At 46.0% G+C, this 20,341-nt stretch overlaps 1 protein-coding gene across 15 annotated transcripts in view; it reads left to right on the top strand.

Annotated features, from left to right (window-relative positions):
• Positions 1 to 3,535: 3,535 nt before the first annotated feature.
• The window catches only part of PNPLA6 (patatin like phospholipase domain containing 6), a 118,497-nt gene continuing 101,691 nt past the window's right edge, over positions 3,536 to 20,341 (top strand). For 5 of the 15 annotated variants that reach the window (XM_053298817.1, XM_053298810.1, XM_053298814.1 and 2 more), the window contains exons 1-8: positions 3,546 to 3,943; positions 10,376 to 10,554; positions 12,187 to 12,266; positions 15,314 to 15,401; positions 17,609 to 17,696; positions 17,819 to 17,901; positions 18,402 to 18,499; positions 19,681 to 19,821. In XM_053298817.1, coding sequence (XP_053154792.1) covers positions 10,495 to 10,554; positions 12,187 to 12,266; positions 15,314 to 15,401; positions 17,609 to 17,696; positions 17,819 to 17,901; positions 18,402 to 18,499; positions 19,681 to 19,821 — 638 coding nt within the window. In that variant the 5' untranslated portion in view covers positions 3,546 to 3,943; positions 10,376 to 10,494. Of the gene's footprint in view, positions 3,944 to 10,375; positions 10,555 to 12,186; positions 12,267 to 15,313; positions 15,402 to 17,608; positions 17,697 to 17,818; positions 17,902 to 18,401; positions 18,500 to 19,680; positions 19,822 to 20,341 lie in introns of those variants that run through there. The other 10 variants (XM_053298803.1, XM_053298802.1, XM_053298805.1 and 7 more) reach the window with 8 other exon arrangements.

The raw sequence follows: 20,341 nt of genomic DNA, 5'->3' as shown, positions 1-20,341 counted from the left end.
GAAAGTGTTGTGCTTTGCCACGAGTCCACCACAAGTGATAGAATGACCCCGCATGATTCTTGCATTTCCAACAATTTCACTAGGGGTGTGTCCGAACCGGTCCGGCGGCCATTCTAAAGAATGGCCGAACTGCTGGACCGGTTCGGCCCTGGCTGGTTCGGGTCCGGGTGGGGGGTATTGCTTTAAGGGCGGGAGGGCTTGCTTACCCCTCCCGCCTCTTTGCCCCCTCCAGCGCCCGTATTTAACAGAATAACGGGGTGCTGGAAACCAGCCGCCCCCCCCGCCGCCCCCCCGCCGTGAGCAGATTTTGCACAAAAACTACCAATACCCCTGCCGCCGCCGCCCGCCAGCCCTCCCTCCCTCCCAGCTGCCTGCCCGCCCGAGTCCTCACCCGATGTTTTCGTAAAAAACGAGAGGAGCTACCGGACAGAGCTCCTCTCGCTAGGACGGCCTCCATCATACTGAAGCTTTGCGCGCGCATGCGCGCGCCACAAAGGACACCGATCGCCGGAGGCCCGGTCTACCCGGCCTTTTCCCAGCGGGTAGACCGGGCCTCCGGCGAGTGGTGTCATTTGCGGCGCGCGCGTGCGCACGCAAAGCTTCAGTATGATGGAGGCCGTCCTAGCGAGAGGAGCTCTGTCCGGTAGCTCCTCTCGTTTTTTACGAAAACATCGGGTGAGGACTCGGGCGGGCAGGCAGCTGGGAGGGAGGGAGGGCTGGCGGGCGACGGCGGCGGCAGGGGTATTGGTAGTTTTTGTGCAAAATCTGCTTGCGGCGGGGGGGGGGGCGGCGGGGGGGGGCGGCTGGTTTCCAGCGCCCCGTTATTCTGTTAAATACGGGCGCTGGAGGGGGCAAAGAGGCGGGAGGGGTAAGCAAGCCCTCCCCGCCCTAAAAGGAAGGCCCCCCTTCGGTGCCGGTCCGGACTGCTCCGGACCGTGCACATCACTAAATTTCACGGATAAATGCTGTCCATCTTTCTAATGGTCACAGGAGTAATGTACCAATGGAAGTACATTTTGTACCAGTTCTCTCTCAAGGTACTGTTTGCTGTAAATTTAATATTCATCTTCCATTGATACTCCCATTGTTGAATATCAATTGTCCTATTTAAGTTTTGCATCCACTTAATCATGCCATCTTTAATCTGTTCCGCTTCTGAATCATATTTCAACATCAACTGATATATCAATCCCTATAAATGCTCAACGTTTTTGGTTAGTAATCCTTCAAATTCCTTTAAGTCTCTGAGCTTACCGCCTTGTTTTTGTATTTCTTTCTGCACAATCAAACTAATTTGTAAATAATGGAACCATAAAGCTTCCTCGGACCATTCCAAAGTGAGAGTTTGAATAGATTTAGGTTTTGCTTTTCCAGTAGTTAAATTTAGCATGCTATATGCCTTCTCTCTCCAAAGGTCAAACTTGTTAGATTTTTCTTCTTCATGAAAAAGAATATTTAATATAGAAGCCAAAGGTGATAGATCTGGCCTGATCCTTTTCTTATACTTATCCCAGACACTTAACAGACTGTTTCTGATTGTGTGGGACTTTCGTTCCTGGTCATTTCATTTTATGTTAGTCCATAAAAACATATGTAGTCCATCCACCAGGTCTGATCCCTCCATGTCCATAATCGAACCATATGGTTCTCTGATCCAGTCCGGCATCCATGTCAAACAACTGGCATGGTAGTATGGTTTCAAGTTAGGGACAGCTAATCCTCCCCCCTCCCCCAGTTCTTTTTCATCTTGCATAATCCTGAACTTGATTCTTGGTTTCTTGTTAGCCCAAATAAAGGAGTTTATATGTCTCTGCCGTGTATTCAACATTTTATCTTCAATCTTAACCGGAATCATTTGAAATATCACTCTATATCACTCCTATCTTAAAACATCTACACTGGCTGCCGGTAAGTTTCTGGGCAGAGCACAAGGTTTTGGTTATAACCTATAAAGCCCTAAACAGTTTGGGGCCTGGGTATTTAAGACAATCTCTTGCACCTAAACACTTTACTGTTCACATGCATTTGCTTTTGATATTTAAGATCCATACACTATACAACCAAGTTGTATAGCCAAGTTGTACTATAGTATATATAACATAACCAGAGAGCCAGCATGGTGTAGTGGTTAGAGTGCTGGACTAGGACTGGGGAGACCCGAGTTCAAATCCCCATTCAGTCATGATACTTGCTGGTTGACTCTGGGCCAGTCAGTTCTCTCTCAGCCTAACCTACCTCACAGGGTTGTTGTGAGGAGAAATTTAAGTATGTAGTACACTGCTCTGAGCTACTTGGAGGAAGAGTGGGATATAAAATGTAAAATAAATAAAAAATTAAAAAGTTATACATACTTGAATGTCCTTTTTATGAAAATGTACAACTGAGCTGACACCATTCTGGCTGTAGTCATGTTGAGGCCCTCATTCCATCAGCAGCCTCCTTTCTTGTGGGACCCTTTTTAGATTTCACTTAGCGCTCTTGATTTTGAAAGGCTCCTATACATATTAATCTTGCCTGTTTCCACTGTTTAGCATGACCAAGATACAGAACCCAAAGTAAGCTGTGTAAGTGCTGACTTGGTGCTGCTCAGTAGCTCCTGTTGATGGTACCTCTGAGCATGTAGATAATGTGTACTTCTATGGGACAAAATAGACTGGGCGAGAGAGGAGATCACATTTGGGAGGGACCAAAACAGTTTTTCATTCTAGATTTTGGGAGCATTGGTGACAAGGCTAGCTAGCTTACTTGACTATGTGGCTTCACTGTCTCCTATAGATGGTAAATATCTGTTGTGGCATTATGGGTTGTATTTGGGAACAAAAGGGTCAAATTGTCTGATCAGATATGCTGGGAGGTAGCAAACCTATTCATCACCCTGATCTTGGGGGGCTTGACTACTAATAGCAAGGGACCTCCTTGGATGCACCTCTAAGCATGCAGGGAAAATGCAATGTTTCCAGTTTGCCCTTTGGGGACAGGGGACCATCTTATTTGTGTGTTTGTTTTTCTGTGTAAACTGCTTTGATAACTTTGGTTGAAGAGTGGTACATACATATTTGTTGTCATAGTAGTAAAAGCAATTCTGTCCCCAGAAGTCTTCCCTAGGAGGAGCAGGGAAGGCAGCAGTGCAAATAAACTGCTGGGTTTGGAAGAGCGTGTGTTTGGGCGGGGCGGAGAAGTATTCGGTTTACACTGCTTGAGGCAATGGCTTCAGTGATGGTTAGGAGTGTGGGTTGGGGGAGAGGACTGAAGCTCTCCTTCATTACCTGTCTAATGTGATGGGCTCTGGCTCCTTAGAAAAGGCAAAGAGAGTGCCGCCTGCGTGGCTTCGCAGACAGAAGAGCTTAGGCGAAAGAAGTACAACTACCGATTCAGGAGGGGCTGAAAAAGTACTGCAGGATCGCCCCCTCTCTCTCTGGCCGCAGCGTGAGTGAAGCTGCTGTACACACGCAGCGGGCAGCACTGCTTCTTGTTCTCTTTCTTCGGAGGTAGGCGAACATCTTGGAAGCAGCTGCATCGCTCTAGGGTGAGTGGAGTGAACTCTGCACATGCTCGGAGTCGCTCGGAGGTACGATCCCGAAACTGAGCTCTGGTACATGGCAAGGAAGGCGGAGTCAATCCGTAATCCCAACCCGCGTCCTCTGCAGCAGCACCCCGCCCCCGGTCGCACTCGTTTGTTTCCCCTCCGTTGAGGAGGAGGCGGCATCTCCAAGTGATCGGACGGGTCTCTGGCCTCTCTGAACTTGCGACCCTGCCTCTCGCCGCAGCAGCAGCATGCCGGACAGTTCGGACTCTGGTGGTGGCGCAGCTCGATAACGTCATCTCTCGAGGCGCCGCCGGGAACGGAGCCGAGCCGAAGAAGGCAGAGAGGGGCATGGTGGGCTCCAAAGGGCCACGGAGGAGGAGGAGGAGGTCGCAGGAGGTGGCTGCGGTGGTAGCGGAGGTGGGTGAGCGAGCGAGCGGGTGGTAGGGTGGTATTTGGGAATGGAGAACTGCGAGCAGCTCCAGGGTTCAGCCCTGCAGTGTACGAAGTAACGGTGCTAACGCCCGTGAAAAGGGTGCGTCTGATGATGTACAAGGTGTGCTTCCCTTTCCTCAACAAGCAAAGACCCCTAGAGAAGCTGAACTGAGGAGGAGGGAAGGTCGTGACAAGCGGGATTGAGCCCCGACACCTTTTATTTTGGCAATGGAGCCCCAGAGAGCAGCACGAGTAGAAAGCGGGGACGAAAGGGGGGTAATAATTCCTGGAATCAGGGAACACTTGAGGGAGGGAGCGGGTCCTTGCACTTCTCCTTTTGCTCCTGTGGACTGGCAGGACCCGCTTTGAGTGTACGGGGTGGTCTCCCTGCTACCTCAAAAGTATTGCCTGAAATAGAGAGCTCTCTCTAGTCTTCTTCTAGACTTTGGTGTGCCTGGAGTGGCCTGAGACCTGCCCACAGTGGCACTAGCGCCAGCCCCTATGCCCTAGCTCTACTGGGCTATTGCAAAGGTGTACTGCTAGGCACTGGGAAGGTAAAGTGTGCCGAGTCGGTGTCGACTTCTGGCGACCACAGAGCCCTGTGGTTGTCTTTGGTAGAATACAGGAGGGGTTTGCCATTGCCGTCTCCCACGCAGTAAAAGATGATGCCTTTCAGCATCTTCCTATATTGCTGCTGCCCGATATAGCGGGATTCAAACCAGCAATCTCGGGCTTGGTAGTCAAACCATTTCCCCGCTGCGCCATTAGGTGGCTAAAAGTGGCCCTCGCTCTTCTGGAGTTTATAGTCTGTATTAGCTCACGTAGGGGAAAGAGAAGGAAGCCGGGCCTCATCCTTGGCAGGGAGCCTGGGATCCCTCCCAGGCTCCCTGCCATGGATGAAGTGTCATAGCTTGAAGTGAGGGTGCACCAAATCAGAGAGTCTTGTGGGCGATTAATATGTCTGCAGACAGCTCTTATAGGAACTCACCCACCTGAACTGCCATGGAGGAGTCTAGCTGCTGCAGTGAGGCGGCATGGGCAAGGTGGACAAAGAGGAGAGTAGGAAACTTTGGGGTCACTGGGCAGAAGAGGTCAGGGTAGGACAGCTGTTGTTTCTGATCTCCATTTAGTGTATGAAGGAGGCTGACCAATCCCAGTTTGCTGACATTGTTGGATTAGTGCCATCCAGTGGGGTGGTGGGTACGGTGGGGCGCCATGGGCCTTTGCGCCAAGGGGGATAGGTAAACAACATGGGGCAAGTATTTTGAGCAGCTTGTGTTGCCTGTTTAGGTAACCTGGATCTGTTCCAGTAACACATGCGCCTTCCACCCAGCCAAAATGTAGTGGATTAAAGCCTTTGTCTCAACTGGAATTGGCTTTTACTGTAGTAAAAAGCATTGAGCTCAGTGCCCTGTCATTCAAACAGGCTGTAATGAGGGAGTTGGATGGCAGGAAGTAGTGGGTGCTGGTATAACAGATTCTGTCTATTTCAGTAAATGTTAGAAAAATTAATGTGGGTATGGGAAAAGGTGGTGCATGTAGATAACCCAGGAATACAAACCTCATAGTGAGACCAGTGAGACTCTCCCTTTCACCTTGTCCTAGGTGATCCTTAAGGATAAGGATATCCCTGCTGGATCAGGCCCAAGTACTATCTAGTCCAGCATCCTTTTTCACACAGTTGCCCACCTGATGCCTCCAAGAAACCCACAGGCATGCCCTCTTTCCTGCTGTTGCTCCCCTGAAACAGCTATTTTATTTATTTATTAAATTTATACCCCACCCAAACTTGTGTCTCTGGGTGGCTTTAGAGAGGCATCTTGCCTCTTAGATGGTCTATAGCCCTCAGGCTAGTAGCCATTGATAGACCCGTCCTCCATGAATTTGTCTAAGCCTTTCTTAAAACCATCCAGATTTGTGGCTGTCACCATATCCTGTAGCAGAGAATTCCATAGGTTGTGTGGAAAAGTGCTTCCTTTTGTTGGTTCTAAGTTTTCTGGCAATCAGTTTCATGGGATGGTCCCTAGTTTAGTGTTATGAGAGAGGGATGGATTTTTTTTCTCTATCAACTCTCTCCACACTGTGCATAATTTTATTATGTCTATCATGTCTCCCCTAAATTGTCTTTTTTTAAGCTAAAAAAGGCCCAAGTGTTATAGCCCTGCCTCATAAGGAAGGTACTCTAGGCCCCTAATCACCTTGGTTGCCCTCTTCTGCACCTTTTCCAGTTCTACAATGTCCTTTTTGAGATATGGTGATCAGAATTGTACACAGTACTAGGCCTGTGCATGTTGGAAATAGTTAGAATTTAATTTGGGAATTCCAAATCCCCACCATCAGGAGGCAGGGTATGAGTGGGGTGGTAAGTGCAGACAGTGCATGCCCCAGGGTATGAGTGGGGTGGTAAAGTTGTGCCATCAAGTCGGTGTCGACTCCTGGAGACCACAGAGCCATGTGGTTTCTTTGGTAGAATACACAGGGTTTACCATTGCCATCTCCTGCACAGTATGAGATGATCCCTTTCAGCATCTTCCTATATCGCTCCTGCCTGATATAAGTGTTTCCCATAGTCTAGGAACCATACCAGCAGGGATATGAACCAGCAACCTCTTGCTCCCTAGGCAAGTTACTTCCCTGCTGCGCTATCAGGTGGCTGAGCTGGATGTTAGGGGCTCTTTAAAAGCTACAAAACAACAACATAAAATACCTGAAATATAGTACATAAAACAAAATGACAGATCCTAATGATATAACCAAAAACAACTAAACCCACTAAATATGTGAATGTGAATTATATTGAAAGTAAAACAATCAAATGTATATGGTGATCTGGATAGCACTTAGCAATAGCAATAGCACTAACATTTATATACTGCTCTATAGCTGGAGCTCTCTAAGCGGTTTTACAATGATTTTTAGCATATTGCCCCCAACATTGTGGGTACTCATTTTACCGACCTCGGAAGGATGGAAGGCTGAGTCAACCTTGAGCCCCTGGTCAGGATCGAACTTGTAACCTTCTGGTTACAGGGCAGCAGTTTTACCACTGCGCCACCAGGAGCTCATTGCCACCAGGGGCTCATCGCCACCAGGGATAAATACAATATACAAATATAATGTAATAACAATATGTAAGTATATTGAGAACTATGGAAACACAACAGCTTTCCAATAATATACGCTGTTTCGATATGCTTTTTCGTCCAAAAAAGTTCAGATCTTCGATAAATATCAGCAGTATTGTCTCTCTATTTTTATGTTGAATTATGAATAATTCTCAATGGGAATCCATCAGTCTTTTCCCATCATATGTCAATTCTGCCTCCTCGAAGGTTTCCAACATATTTAGTGGTTTCTGTTGGTTTTGATTATATCTTTAGATCTGTCATTTTGTTTTATGTACTCTTTAAAAGCTACCCAGCTCTGGCATGGAGGCAGCTAGTCTGTGCAGCAAAGTATGGGTGCTTCACGGAGTGGGGAGAGGGTGTTGCGCGGCAATCTAGGAAGGTAGTTCTGTTGGGAGCTTCAGTGCTCCAGGACTGCACACACCTCCCAGGCTGCCTTACGCACTCTCTCCCCACCCCCCAAAGCACCCACACTTCAGTGCACTGCCCCCTGCCACTGCACCACTACTGGGCAGCTTTTAAAGAGCCCCCACCACCCCGCTCCTACCCTGGGGCGCTTGCTCTGTGAGGCACTGTCTCCTACTGATAGGGGTTGGGCATTCCAAAAAGGAATGTCAACTATTTCCAACATGGAGTACATAGTACTCCAAATTTAGTTGCACCATCTTTTTGTATAAGGGCATTATGATGTTAGCAGTCATGATACCGCCCCCGCCGCCCCGCAATCCTTTTCAAAATGATTCTGAGCATGGAATTTGCCTTTTTCACAGCTGCCACACACTGAGTTGACACTTTCAATGAGCTGTCCACCACACCACCAAAATGCCACTCCTAGTCAGTCACTAACAGCTCAGACCCCATCAGAGTATATGTGAAATATACTTGTTGGTGAGTGGGGGCGTAGAACTAGAAGGGCAGAAAGCTCTCTTCCCCTATGCTTAAGGACCATGCATAGATGCCACAAGCACAAACTCTCCCCACAGTTCTACACTTTTAGCTTTCTTTTTGCACAAACAAGAATTTTTGTGTAAATTACGTTTGTCATTTCTATTTGTTAATTCTGTGTAATGTATTTTATAGAGGAGCAAGGATAATGAAGCCTCACTGCTAAAAGAACTTTTGAGATCTTACTAAGTATTCCTTTCACATTTAGAAATCTACCTTGCCAATGTATGGGGTGGACACTACATCTTCTTTTGGGGGGGGAAAGAAAGAAAAGAAAGCTGCTGGCTTTAAAATGCTGGTTTCTGTGCCCGCCACTACATTCTGTGGAAACTGGGATGTACACAAAATTTACTTTAAAAACATAAGAACAGCCCTGCTGGCATTTTTCCAAGTCCTATCCAGTCCAGCATGCTGTCTCACATAGAAGCCCCCCAGAGGCCTCTGGGAAGCAGAGGCATCTCCTGGCTACAAAAGAGGTACATACTGACTGCCAATAGGTTTCCAGGCAAAATACAATGTGCTGGTTATTACCTATAAAGCCCTTAATAGCTTGGGCCCAAAGTATTTAAGAGAACGCTGCCTTCATTATGAATTCTGCTGCCTATTAACATCATTAGGGGAGGTTCAGTTCATCTGAGGGTGCCACTGGCTCGTCTGGTGGCTACCCAAAGGCGAGCCTTCTCTGTAGTTGCCTCCGGGGTGTGGAATGCACTTCCTATTGAGATTAGAGCCTCTTCATCCCTCATGGCTTTTAGGAAACAACTGAAGACACATATCTTCAGCCAGGCTTTTTAGTTGAAGTTTTTTATGATTTTAGTTGATTTTTTAGCTGAATTTTATTGATTGATTTAATTTTAAATTTTATGTATGTTTAATCTTTTGGTTGGTTTAAAAAAAATTTTTTTTAATAGAAACTTCGGTGGTGGGCGGTATATAAATATGTTAAATAAACAAACAAATAAAATAACCCCAAATGAGGGATTTGCATGTGCATTTCAGTAACAGAGGGTAGTGTGCAGTGTTCCCTCTAACAGGTATTCCCAGATGTCATTGACTACAACTCCCAGAATCCCAGCTGCAATGGTGTTTACTTGGGGATTATGGGAGTTGTAGGTCACAACACCTGGGAATCCCTGTTAGAGGGAACAATGGTAGTGTTTAGGAAGTCACTTTTGTTAGTGGGGATCTTCTAAATGGGAGGAGCTCCTGGGACCAGGGCCTTTTCACCAGCTGGTTCAAACAGCATGCTAAATCAGATCATAGTCCCTTAGGGCAGGGATTCTCAACGTTGGGTCTCCAGATGTTATTGGACTCCAACTCCCATAATCCCCCACCCCAGTGGCCTTTGGTTGGGGATTATGGGAGTTGAAATCCAATAACATCTGAAGACCCAATGTTGAGACTCCCTGCCTTAGGGCATCAAGAAAATTAGCATAGTAACATTTATGGAGAAAAAATTAATGCAAATTTATGGAAATGAGGGGAAAAGCATGGTAAAATGTTCCATTTCAAAATATTCTAGAAAACCTACAGCTCTGCTTAGTAATAACCAAAAGAAGTCTGGCTGGAATTCTCCCTCAATTCTGTCAAGGTCACTGAGCGTCTCTCCCTGGTACACAAGTAGGATTGTGGGAGCCCAGGGTCAGAAGGATGTTAGAGAAGGTGAATCCATTATTTATTTTATTTTATTTATGTATTATTAAAAATTTTATACCTCCCCTCCAAAAGGCTCAGGGAGGTTTACATTATCTCAGAGGAGCCTGAGGGTCTTGAGGGTATTGGCCATTTGAAACTATTAGCAAGCAGCCCTTGTAGATAATCAGATTCTGTTACAATTTGTAATAATTCTGTTACAAGTTGATGCAGAAAATGAAACCAAAAAGCGCCATTTCTTTTTGAGTACTGTTTACACATTTCCTGCATCTTTAAGCATCCACTTGTTCTGATTACCTGTCAAGCCAGATATTATCTTGTGTTTTCACTCCATCCACCCTTGCCAATTTCCCTTTCATTTGTACCCAAGGTGCAGCTGCTTCATTGCTTTCCACAGTGACTTTTCAGCTTTAGGTCTCGTTGGCCGGAAATGTCTCCTATGCAAGACCTTCAAAATGAATAGGGTTTGCAAGTTGCTGAGCCCAGGAGGGCACTATCTTGTGATCTGTATAGCTTGCCCACAACCAACCCTTGAAGCATCTTGAAGGTGGCTTTAGTCATGCTTTATCTCTTATCATGCCTGTACTATGACCTGGGATAATAGGAGATTCCTGTCAGCTGAACTGCCTGATTTCACTGTTAAGGCTAGGTATGTTTCAGCTGACTTTCCTCCCTCCTCTTTTGTTCTTTGAAGGAAGCCTCCAGGTTGAGCATCAGACTTGAGAGAACCAAATTACCTTCCACAACCCTCTTCAAGACCCTGAGTTTGCTATTCCAGTGGGGAAGATTTCTGAGGGCTTGGTTGGAAAGGCAATGCATCTTTGTGTTCCTCTAACCCAATCCAAACCTCCAGTCAGGAAAAAGAGCAGAGAGGTATGTCCCCTTTATAGGGCATCAAAGGTCCATTTTCGGAACTGGGAGGTTTCAGAGGACATGGTGGACATGGTGGACACACTGTATTCAAACTGCATTTATGGCTGCATCTCTGTATTGATCACAGAGATGTGGGTTTTCCAGGAAAAAAATGAATTGGAAAATTGAAAAAATTCCCATGGAAATTTCCCTCACATCTGCATAAAATGTACACGTTTTCTTTAAAAAGAGTATTATACAAATTTTCCTGATACCTAAAATAGATTGTGATTTGAATTGGCAAGTTGTTTGACTTATTTAGACAGTTTTTAAAAACTAAACAAAAAAACTGCTACACCATATTAATTTCCCCTCACTGTACCTCAAAGGTTTTTCCAGTAGCCAAGCAGAAATTCTAGAAATGGAAATTTTCCCACAGAAAATGAGTATGGGGGAAATTTCCAGAAATTTTTCTACATCTCTGATCACAGAGCAGGTATACAGGTCCTCTAGCTACCTTTCCAGGATCTGAGAAGGCAGGAAGTAGCTTCCCTGCACTCCAGCTGGCATAGAGATGTGCATCCACTGTCCAAAAGAAGTTGACAACACCAAGTGCATGCCACTAACATATTCGTTCCTATTACCTTTTTATTACTGTATATCACTGGTAGCTTTGGACGGTGTGTCCACCTGGCTAAATAGTGCTGGTTGTATCAGCATTCAACTATATCCATATTGTTTTGCTATGTAGATAGGCCATAATCAGGAAGTTGAAACATTTGATTGATTGATTGATTTGATTTGATTTATACATTGCCCTTCCAAAATTGGTTCAGGGTGGTTTACATTGACCTTGTCTTATACTCCGTGCATGTGGTGAGCAAACCCTGAGAAATATATTCAGGGAAAGTTCGCCTTCTGCCATTTTAGATGGCAGATTTAAGGGGATACCGCCATATGGTGTCCATGTGGTTCGGGTGACATTGAGTCTGTCTTACATGCTCTTTTACACTGTGCCTATTATAGGGCCATTAGTACTATCTGGATCAAACCATTTTATAAAAATAGGCCTGGTCAATCAGAAGAATATTACATCTCCTATCTTTTGGCGGATCAACATGCAGTTGTCACAGCGGGGACAGCAAGATTCTGTGCAGCAGTTTGTAAACAGAACGAGAACAACTTAGTTGTAACTGAGATTTTTGCATAACCTGATGTGGTGTTATCAAGTTTTACTGTTTTGATTTTGTTTTATGCTGATTTATATTTTGGTGTGTATGTTGACTGGTCATTGACCATAATAAATTATTACTTACTTCAGGGAAAGTTAACAAGTTCAAATTCCCTTACAAATTTGTCTGTTCAAGGGCTCAGTTCAGGCTTGCGAGTGGAAATTTCAGTACAAAAACTAATTGTCCCCCATTTGGTGATGTATTGTATTTGTATGTTGACAGTCCACCAGATGTTGACTGATGTATGAAATCCCTGTTTAGTTCTTTGACTATGAGGCTATGTTTGTTGCTTGCCAGATATCTCTGCTTAGCAACTTGATTTAATTCACAGTATTTTCTGTGTCCTCTGCTGCTCCAGGTTGGCACAGCTATGCTTGTAGAATTGTAAGTAGCTGCTTTTCATCTTCTTTCTGCCTTGCAGTCTCTTCCTAAGGTTGGCCTGGGTGAGGGAGGAGATTTCTGTGTGTCTTGGAAGCATATTCTGCAACCCCTGGCTATGAGGTAATTGCCACAGTCTAGGCTTCTGCTGTTGCAAAACCCCCAGGAAGGATGGCATGATGTTGTTATTGCTTTAGGAACCCAACCAAAGTCCCAGTGTTCTGAACTTCACTTTTGGCAACTAGCCTGTTGATCAGGAAGGCAGAAGAAATGTGGGTCATGAATGAAGTTCAATGCTGCTGCAGCTCTTCGAACAAAACCTGCTGTAGATTGCAGTCTTTTGAGGGTTCATAAGTTAAAGCCAAAGAAGCTGTCTGATCAGATTTCCTTGTAGGCTGGCAACCTTGCCCAATTCCAGCATGTGTCCTGGGTTTGCCTCCATGCCACAGGTAGTTGTGTGTGTTTGGCTGCACATCTGGGCCCTGTATTCCCAGAAGAGAAGACTCAATGGGGTCCTGCGTGACCAGCAAGTGCTGAGGCATGCATATGCTTGGTGTCTTCATCCCTGATATTCTCAGCTCAGCAGCCAAGGTGTTGCTTTTGATTGTACAACTCTGACCATCTAATCTTGTGTCTGTGTGTGTGTGTGTGTGTGTGTGTGTGTGTGTGTGTGTGTGGTGTTGTGTAGGGTGCCCCCCTCAGGACAAGTGATGGAGTTTGCCTGTCATCGCCCTAGTTCACCATCCCCACCTGTTTTGAAGTTTCTAATTAAGTATGGAAATAGTTGGTTCTGGCTTGGTGGGATGGGGGTTGGCTGGCAAAACTTGCTTTGAAATACTATGTTCTGGCAGCACCTATTAAATAGGTAAAGTTGATGAGTATGGGTAGGCCTGTGGCTTCTCACTCCTTAGTACAATGGTAGGCAGACTTCAGCCTTGCAGGTTCTATTTCTTTTCTTTATATAACCAGAGCTCTGTAGTCAACCCACTGGAGCCACTTACAAAATAGCAACTCAGGGATGGAGCTAGCTTCAAAATGGTGACTTGGGACAGATCCTGGGGTGTAGGGCCATGTGAGTCAGGGAAATATTCTGTTCATCTAAGTTGTGCTGCTATTGTGTTTGTGTAGCGGATTGATCCAGCCTTTGTCTCAGAGCAAGCCCATGTGATGGGAAGCAAAATGCTGAATTATCTCTCCCCACCTGAGTTTTCTGAACAAAGGCTTCCCCCCAAAAAAACTTTCCTGTACTTAGTAGTTTATTTGTTGCTATGACAACCTATTAACAGAGTTTATTTCCCCCCCTGGCTTGGGTGAATTTCCAGGGAAACTCTTCTTCTCTTACTATTGGAAAAGTACAAAAACCTACCATGTGATAAGAATACTTGGTAGCTGAATGATCAAATTGAGATGTGTTTGCACCAGGGTAAAACCCTTTCCAGCCCCCCTTTCCTGAGTTAAAAATCCACTCAAAGAGGCTGGTTAAAAATTGCAGAGAACAAAAAGAAAAATAAACTTTATTCAAAATACTATAGACAGCTTCCGTCTGAGGCTCTCTCAGCTTTTAGTTACAGGTAAAAGAAACACTCAGTAGGTGCAAGGATACTTCAAAAGCACCCCAGATGATATTTGAGGTGGCACACTTTATAAATCATGGTTACCCAGTTGCAAAGAACCGGAATGTAGGAAAACACAAAAGTACCTTTAAAGTTTACAGAGGTTTTTTTGGCAATGCCAAAAAAAATTTTTTTTTTTTTGCTATTGTGTCTTAGCTTAGTTACATTACAGGTACACAGTCCTAGACCAGTTGCAAGGATATACAGAGCACACAAAAGGAAAATAAAAGTCTAACAAAAACTGACTAACAAACTTTCCCTAGGCTAAATTTCCAGAAGCCCTGGCTTCCTCCCCCCCCCACCCCACACACACACTTGAACTCACCCCAAACCTGATGAGAGTCAAGCTTCTTGCAATCCTGTCTCTCAAGGATCTGTAGATGTCCTTCCATGAGAGAATTCTCCAGGCTAGCTTTTGACCATGAGGCAGCAAAATTCCATTGCTCCTCACTAAGTCTCTCACGCCAGCCTAGCTGCTTCTGAACAAAGAAACTCTTCTCTTCCTGCCTTATGGCCCTCTGGGTCCCACCCACCTGGTGCTGATTGGCTGATCCTTGGAGGTCACCATCCTGTCAGTCAGGCTAGAGTTGACTTCTGGTTCACTCTTTTGGGGAAAGGAGAGGCTGTTATTGGCTGATTGTTACAGTATGCTTACAAGCTCCCTGCCACTAAGTAATACCTATCCACACAGGATATTGGGACCCTACAGGTCAACACAGTCATGACTGTCACAAATGCAAAATAAGAACTAACTGTGCATTCAGAGCAAATGATACAAGCCTGCAGGCTATGTGTCGGGGCACATGTCACATACATAATATGTAGCATATTATTACAGAATTAAACTTTTGTGTTTTAGAAAGCATTTACTTGTTTTACACATGAGTAATACTGAGGCTGGGACTAGTCCTAAGGACAGTTAGAGAATCCAAAAGAAAATCTCTTGAAAGATCTCAGTCTTCAAGTTCATAAAGGTGAGAAGAGCCCTGCTGGATCAGGCCCGTGGCCTATCTAGTCCAGCATCCTGTTTCATACTGTGGCCCACCAGATGCCTCTGTGGAGACCACAGACCAGAAAGAGCAACAGCCCTCTCTTTCTGTTGCTCCCCTGCAACTGGTCTTGAGAGGCATCGTGCCTCTGAGGCTGGAGGTGGCCTATAGCCACCAGACTAAACCGATGAGGAGGAATAACTGGAAAAGCTTCTTCAGCCCCTGCTTCCACGTGTACCCTGCAGCAGAAACGAGCCTTCACTTGCTTTTCTTCCGGCATTAGGACCCCGACCCCACTGCTCTGAAGCACAAACTGACTCCTTTCAGGCTTTTAGTCTGGAGAGCCACGGTGGTGCCAGCCCACCAACTCAAGTTCTTCAGCATGGATTTAGCAATGAAAATTGCTAAAATATTAACTTCCTCTCCATAGAGAGTGTGACTCATCAGAGTTGACCAGCCCATTTCATTTCCTCACCCCTTAATCATGCAGTACTTCAAGACCAAGTATATGATGTGTTTTTTCTATTAAAAGTCTGATGCTTGATGAACTTTTCTCTCTTGTCTGCAGAATCCTTAATGGACTGGGGCTGGACACGCAGTCAATAGCCATCATGGGGCAAAGTGAATCAGAGCCACAGGAGGAGGAGCAGCAAGAGGTAGGGCCTTGTTTTTGTTTACTCACTAAATGCATGAAGCTGTCCTGTTCTACTGGTGTAAAAGGCTCCAGGTTCAGTCTCCAATATCATCAGGTGTAGCAGGGAAGGGACCCTGTCTGAAACCCCGGAGAGCTGCTGCCAGGCAGTGCAGACAATATTCAGTTAGATCAGGGCTACACAACCTTGGCCCTCCTGCAGATACTGGACTACAATTCCCATCATCATGGGAGTTGTAGTCCAACATTTGCAGGAGGGCCAAGGTTGTGCAGCCTTGAGTTAGATGGACCGAGGGTCTGATTCAGCCTTAAGGCAGCTTGCTGTTTTCAGCAATGTTTTCACTAATTTCTGTATTTAAAAACAACAACAACAACAAATAATGGGGGTGGTAGCAAATGATCTTTCCTGAGAAGAGCATTCTAAAGCTTTGGCATCACAGCCCTAAAGGCCCTGGCTTGTGCGACCACCTACCACACTTCACATGGCAGTGGAACCCAGAACCAGAGCCTCACATGCTGACCTGAGTGCCTTGGTGCATGTGGAAGCAATTTTTAAGAGAAGATGACACCAGACCATTTAGAGCTTAAAAAATAGCACGTTGAATTAGGCCTGAGAATTAGCTGGAAGCCGGTGGAGATTATATAGTATCAGTTGTATGGTGAGTTCCACTAATATTCTGACAGCTGCTTTTGGGACCAGTTGATGTTTGTTTGTTTGTTTGTTTGTTTGTTTATATTTTATATCCTGCTCTTCCTCCAAGGAGCCCAGAGTGGTGTACTACATATTTAAGTTTCTCTTCACAACAACCCTGTGAGGTAGGTTAGGCTGAGAGAGAAGTGACTGGCCCAGAGTCACCCAGCAATTATCATGGCTGAATGGGGATTTGAACTTGGGTCTCCCCGGTCCTAGTCCAGCACTCTAACCACTAAACCACGCTGTGTTCATATTTCTGAGCACTCTACAAAAATAGCTCCACATAGAACACATTACAGTAATCTAATCTAGATGTTTCCAAAGCATGAGTGACAGTGGCCATATCTGTCTTGTCTAGGGCAGGAACATAGCTGGTGTACCAACCTAAGCTGATGTAAAATGCTCCTAGTCATTGCAGCAGTCCAGGAGCAGCACCAAATTCAGGAGCTGCAAACCTGATACTTGAGCAGGATCGCAACCCCATCCAAAGTAGTTATGCACACCTTTCGTTAGAGAAAAATTATAAGATATCATGCTTACTAAACATGCTTTAACTAGATGTTGGTCACTAAGACAGGTCAAGAAGGCTCGTTTCCTTGCATTTATGAGCATTATTAAAGAAACAGGTTCACCTAGTGAAAGGTCACTATTATTCCAATACAAAGTCATTATCCCACTATTGGGTATATTAAAATGCCTCACAAAGGGCTTAGGCTGGTATGATCAGAATCTGTGTGGCTTCTTCAGCCAGTCCCATCTTGGTTTCCAGAGGCAGGAGACATTAAAAGTCGTTCTCTCAAGTGCTAAACTCATTTAACCTGTACATTCTGGGGACAGCATATGTTCCAGTGTCATTGCCTTGTCATAAGAGCTGGTGTACTTGATGATGATATTTTTGCTCAGCATGGATTGTTGCCAAAAAGGGCATCCGGATTCTACTTTGCACTCCTCACCACTGTAATGTGTACAAGTTCTTCCTTTCTTTCATCACTCATGTGCCCAACCCACTGGCTTCATTCCCTCTTAGACTTGAACTCAACCTCTCCTTGGCTGTCCCTTACAGAACTTACCAGCTACTAGCCTGCGGTTGTGGATACTTTGTCCTACAACGAGTTTGCTACCTACTCTGAGTTTTATTCCCAAGCACCCCAGACCTGGGACATAGTGGCTGGGTTCTTGCCTCGTACTATCCATAAGACATTAGGGGACAATGAAATATATCGGGAGGCCCCAGCTCTCTCTCCCTTGGCCACTTTGGTATCCTCTACATTTCAGCTCTCCTCACCCCCACCACCAGGCTTGTACAGCTGCTTGTTTTATGGGTGCAAATCTGAATTCCCCTTCTACCAAATTATATTATGTGTACATCCAGCTCAGTATTGTCTACAGTGACTGGCAGGAGATGCCAGAGGTTGAGCCTGTGACTTTCTGCAGCAAAGCAGCTGCGGCATAGCAGGTGGGCCTGTCATGCCTGCAGCATTTCTGGTAGGCCACAGCTGTACACCCTTTCCCCACAGGTTTTGGATGTTGTGATAGGAGTTGTGCTCTCAGTGCTACTTGTTGCTGTTCTGATCCTGATCCTGATCCGCCGGTTCCGCCTTCAGAGTAAGTTCCTTTTGGCTGTGGGGACTGGGCCTATTCTGAAAGGGAGCTGTTTGCTTGAAGTAGGATTGGGCCTGGCCTGCTGCATACCTGGTTTCATCTGCTCCTTTCTACCTTCCCTGCAGAAATTCAGTCTCAGGAACAACCCAAGTACCGGTTTCGGAAGCGGGACAAAGTGTTGTTCTATGGGCGTAAAATTATGCGCAAGGTAATGAGAGGGGCAGAGCATGGAGCACAAGGGCTGGGGCAAGGGGTGTGTTGGGGCTGCATTTGAGATTCATCGTTAAGCTAGGCACCATATGCATTGTGCAGCCTCCTAATAGGTTAATTCTGTGAATGCTGGAGCTGGCTTGGGCTCCATGGAGTCTGAATTGTGCAGCTTCACCCTGGCCCATTTGCTGCCTTAGAGATATCTCCCGGGCAGGCAACTCTTGCGGGAGGGGGTGCTGCTGAGAACTTGTGGCAGCTCCTCTCTTGGTGTCATATGGTACCAAGAAGCTACTGACCAAAGAGGAGCGTAGTTTCCTAACTCTGCTATCTGTAAGCATGGCTCCTGAGAGACAGTCCTGCAACCATTGAGGTGCCTTGGTCATGGGTATTGAATGCACACAGGAAGAGATCTGTAGGAGAAAAGGCTTCCAGGCAGGCTTCATAGGTGAGGTTGCTCTCCAGGCCGCTTTCTGCTAACCACGCCTGCTCTCCTGGCAGGTTTCTCAGTCCACGTCTTCCTTGGTAGACACCACCATCTCCTCTGCTTCTCGACCACGCATGAAGAAGAAGCTCAAGATGCTAAATATTGCCAAAAAGTAAGCAGATATGTCAGAGGGAGAGAGTCTGGGCATGCTGAGGAATCCAGAGAACACGTTCAGGCTGTAACTGTGCAAATTTGAGGAGCCATGAGGGGATGGATGTTGGTGGAAAGTGGAAGTTGGGAGCAATAGCCCTGGGCAGTGGGCACAGATGCTGTTAAGGGTATGGAAGCTCTACCTCTACCACCCCTGCATTAGCCGGGAGCTGGTGGCTGCCTAGTCCATCCACTAAGGGTAACATAAGCTACCTTCCCCAGAAGATGCCTTGACACTTCCATGGAAAGGAATTCTGCAGTTTCCTTCCTGAGGCAGCAGATACAGTTGGGCAGTCTTTGTTAATGATTAACAAATGATGAGTTTAAAGTACATTTCTTCTTCCCTCATCCTTGGTGGACAGGGCAAACAGTTATTTTCCTGCCACCTTGCTGTTAAATATTTAAAAGATGTCACCAAATCTGTTCTCCCCTCTACACAACACATGCACACAATGCAAGCTAAGCTGTTTTTGAACTGATTTCTTTTTAGCTCTGCAGTTGTGTTCTCTGTAACATTGCAGGCTAGAAACTTGTTTTGCAAAAACAAGGGTGTGCATTATTCACACAATCTTAAAATTGTGCATTGCTTACAAAGAAGAAGCTGTAGCCAACTTGTGGGTGGGCCAATCAAGAGAGACTAGTTTTTGGAGATTAAATAGTGGAGTCTGTTCAGGAAGATTGGTCTAGGTGTCACATAAAGATAGGGATGTGCACAAAGCGTTTCGGCTCCTCTAATCCAAGGTGCCGAAACGCTTCAAGCTGCCCCAGCTGAATTGTTTCAATGGGCAGAGAGTGGGCACTTTACAAGGAGGAAGGCAGGTTTTACCTGCCCCCCTGCCACTCCTTTGCCACCCCACAGAGTTGCTATCGGTATTAAACACCATGCCACTGCCAGCTCTCCACACCTCCCCTCCCCCACCAGATGTGCAAGAAATGATTGGTGCACATCCCTACTTACAGATCAGCTGTGTTGTTTTGGAGAATTGCATTCCTCAATTGTATGTGTTGCCATGGAACCAAAACAAGTGCACAGGGGGGAAATCACTTATGCCCCTTCTGTGTATAGGCCTCTCACCTTACAAGGAGGTGGTGGCTGGTTCTGCTATCTGCAAAAGCACTTCAGCTATTTCTCCCTGTGCTCAGGATCCTACGTATCAAGAAAGAGCTGCCAACCCTCCAGCTGAAGGAGCCACCTCCCTCTGTCCTGGAGGCTGATCTCACAGAATTTGATGTGGCCAACTCTCACCTCCCTTCTGAGGTGCTCTACATGCTGAAGAATGTGCGGTGAGTGTGCAGCGGGGCTTCACATTCGCTCTGTTCTGGGACTGCGTGGAACTAAATAGGAGATACAGGAAATGCTTTGGCAGCTGGGACTTGAAAAGGTCAGCTAGTGCTTTTGCTCTGCCAAAAAGTCTAGCCCAATGATCTTCACTATTTTTCCAAGTGGGAGGCACTTTGACAAAAAACCTTGAATGTGAGAACCATTTCCCACTGTGCTGACCTCTGCACACTACTGTGCTTTTCTCAGTTCTGGGAGGACCTTTTAAGAGAGATGGAGCCCTCTCTTAAGAGATCTGTGTGGAAAATGCTAGGAAGGGCTACACACCAGCACTCCATGTGTGGCTTCCAGGATGATGCAGGGGCTCAGAAGGCCTCTGTTTCGTTGCCCCAAGCCGAGGACATCTCTGAGTGGGTTATCCTTCCCACGTGCTCCCAGGCAGGACTAATTGAAAATGTTAGAAGCCTTAAGAGCCTGGGCAGCGTAACCCCACCCAGTTCTTTTTGTCCTGCTGTGCTCCTAGGC

This window comes from Hemicordylus capensis, chromosome 2 (genome assembly GCF_027244095.1).
Source record: "Hemicordylus capensis ecotype Gifberg chromosome 2, rHemCap1.1.pri, whole genome shotgun sequence".
In the NCBI taxonomy this organism is placed as follows: Eukaryota; Metazoa; Chordata; class Lepidosauria; order Squamata; family Cordylidae; genus Hemicordylus; species Hemicordylus capensis.
This window is presented reverse-complemented; position numbering and strand designations above follow the sequence as displayed.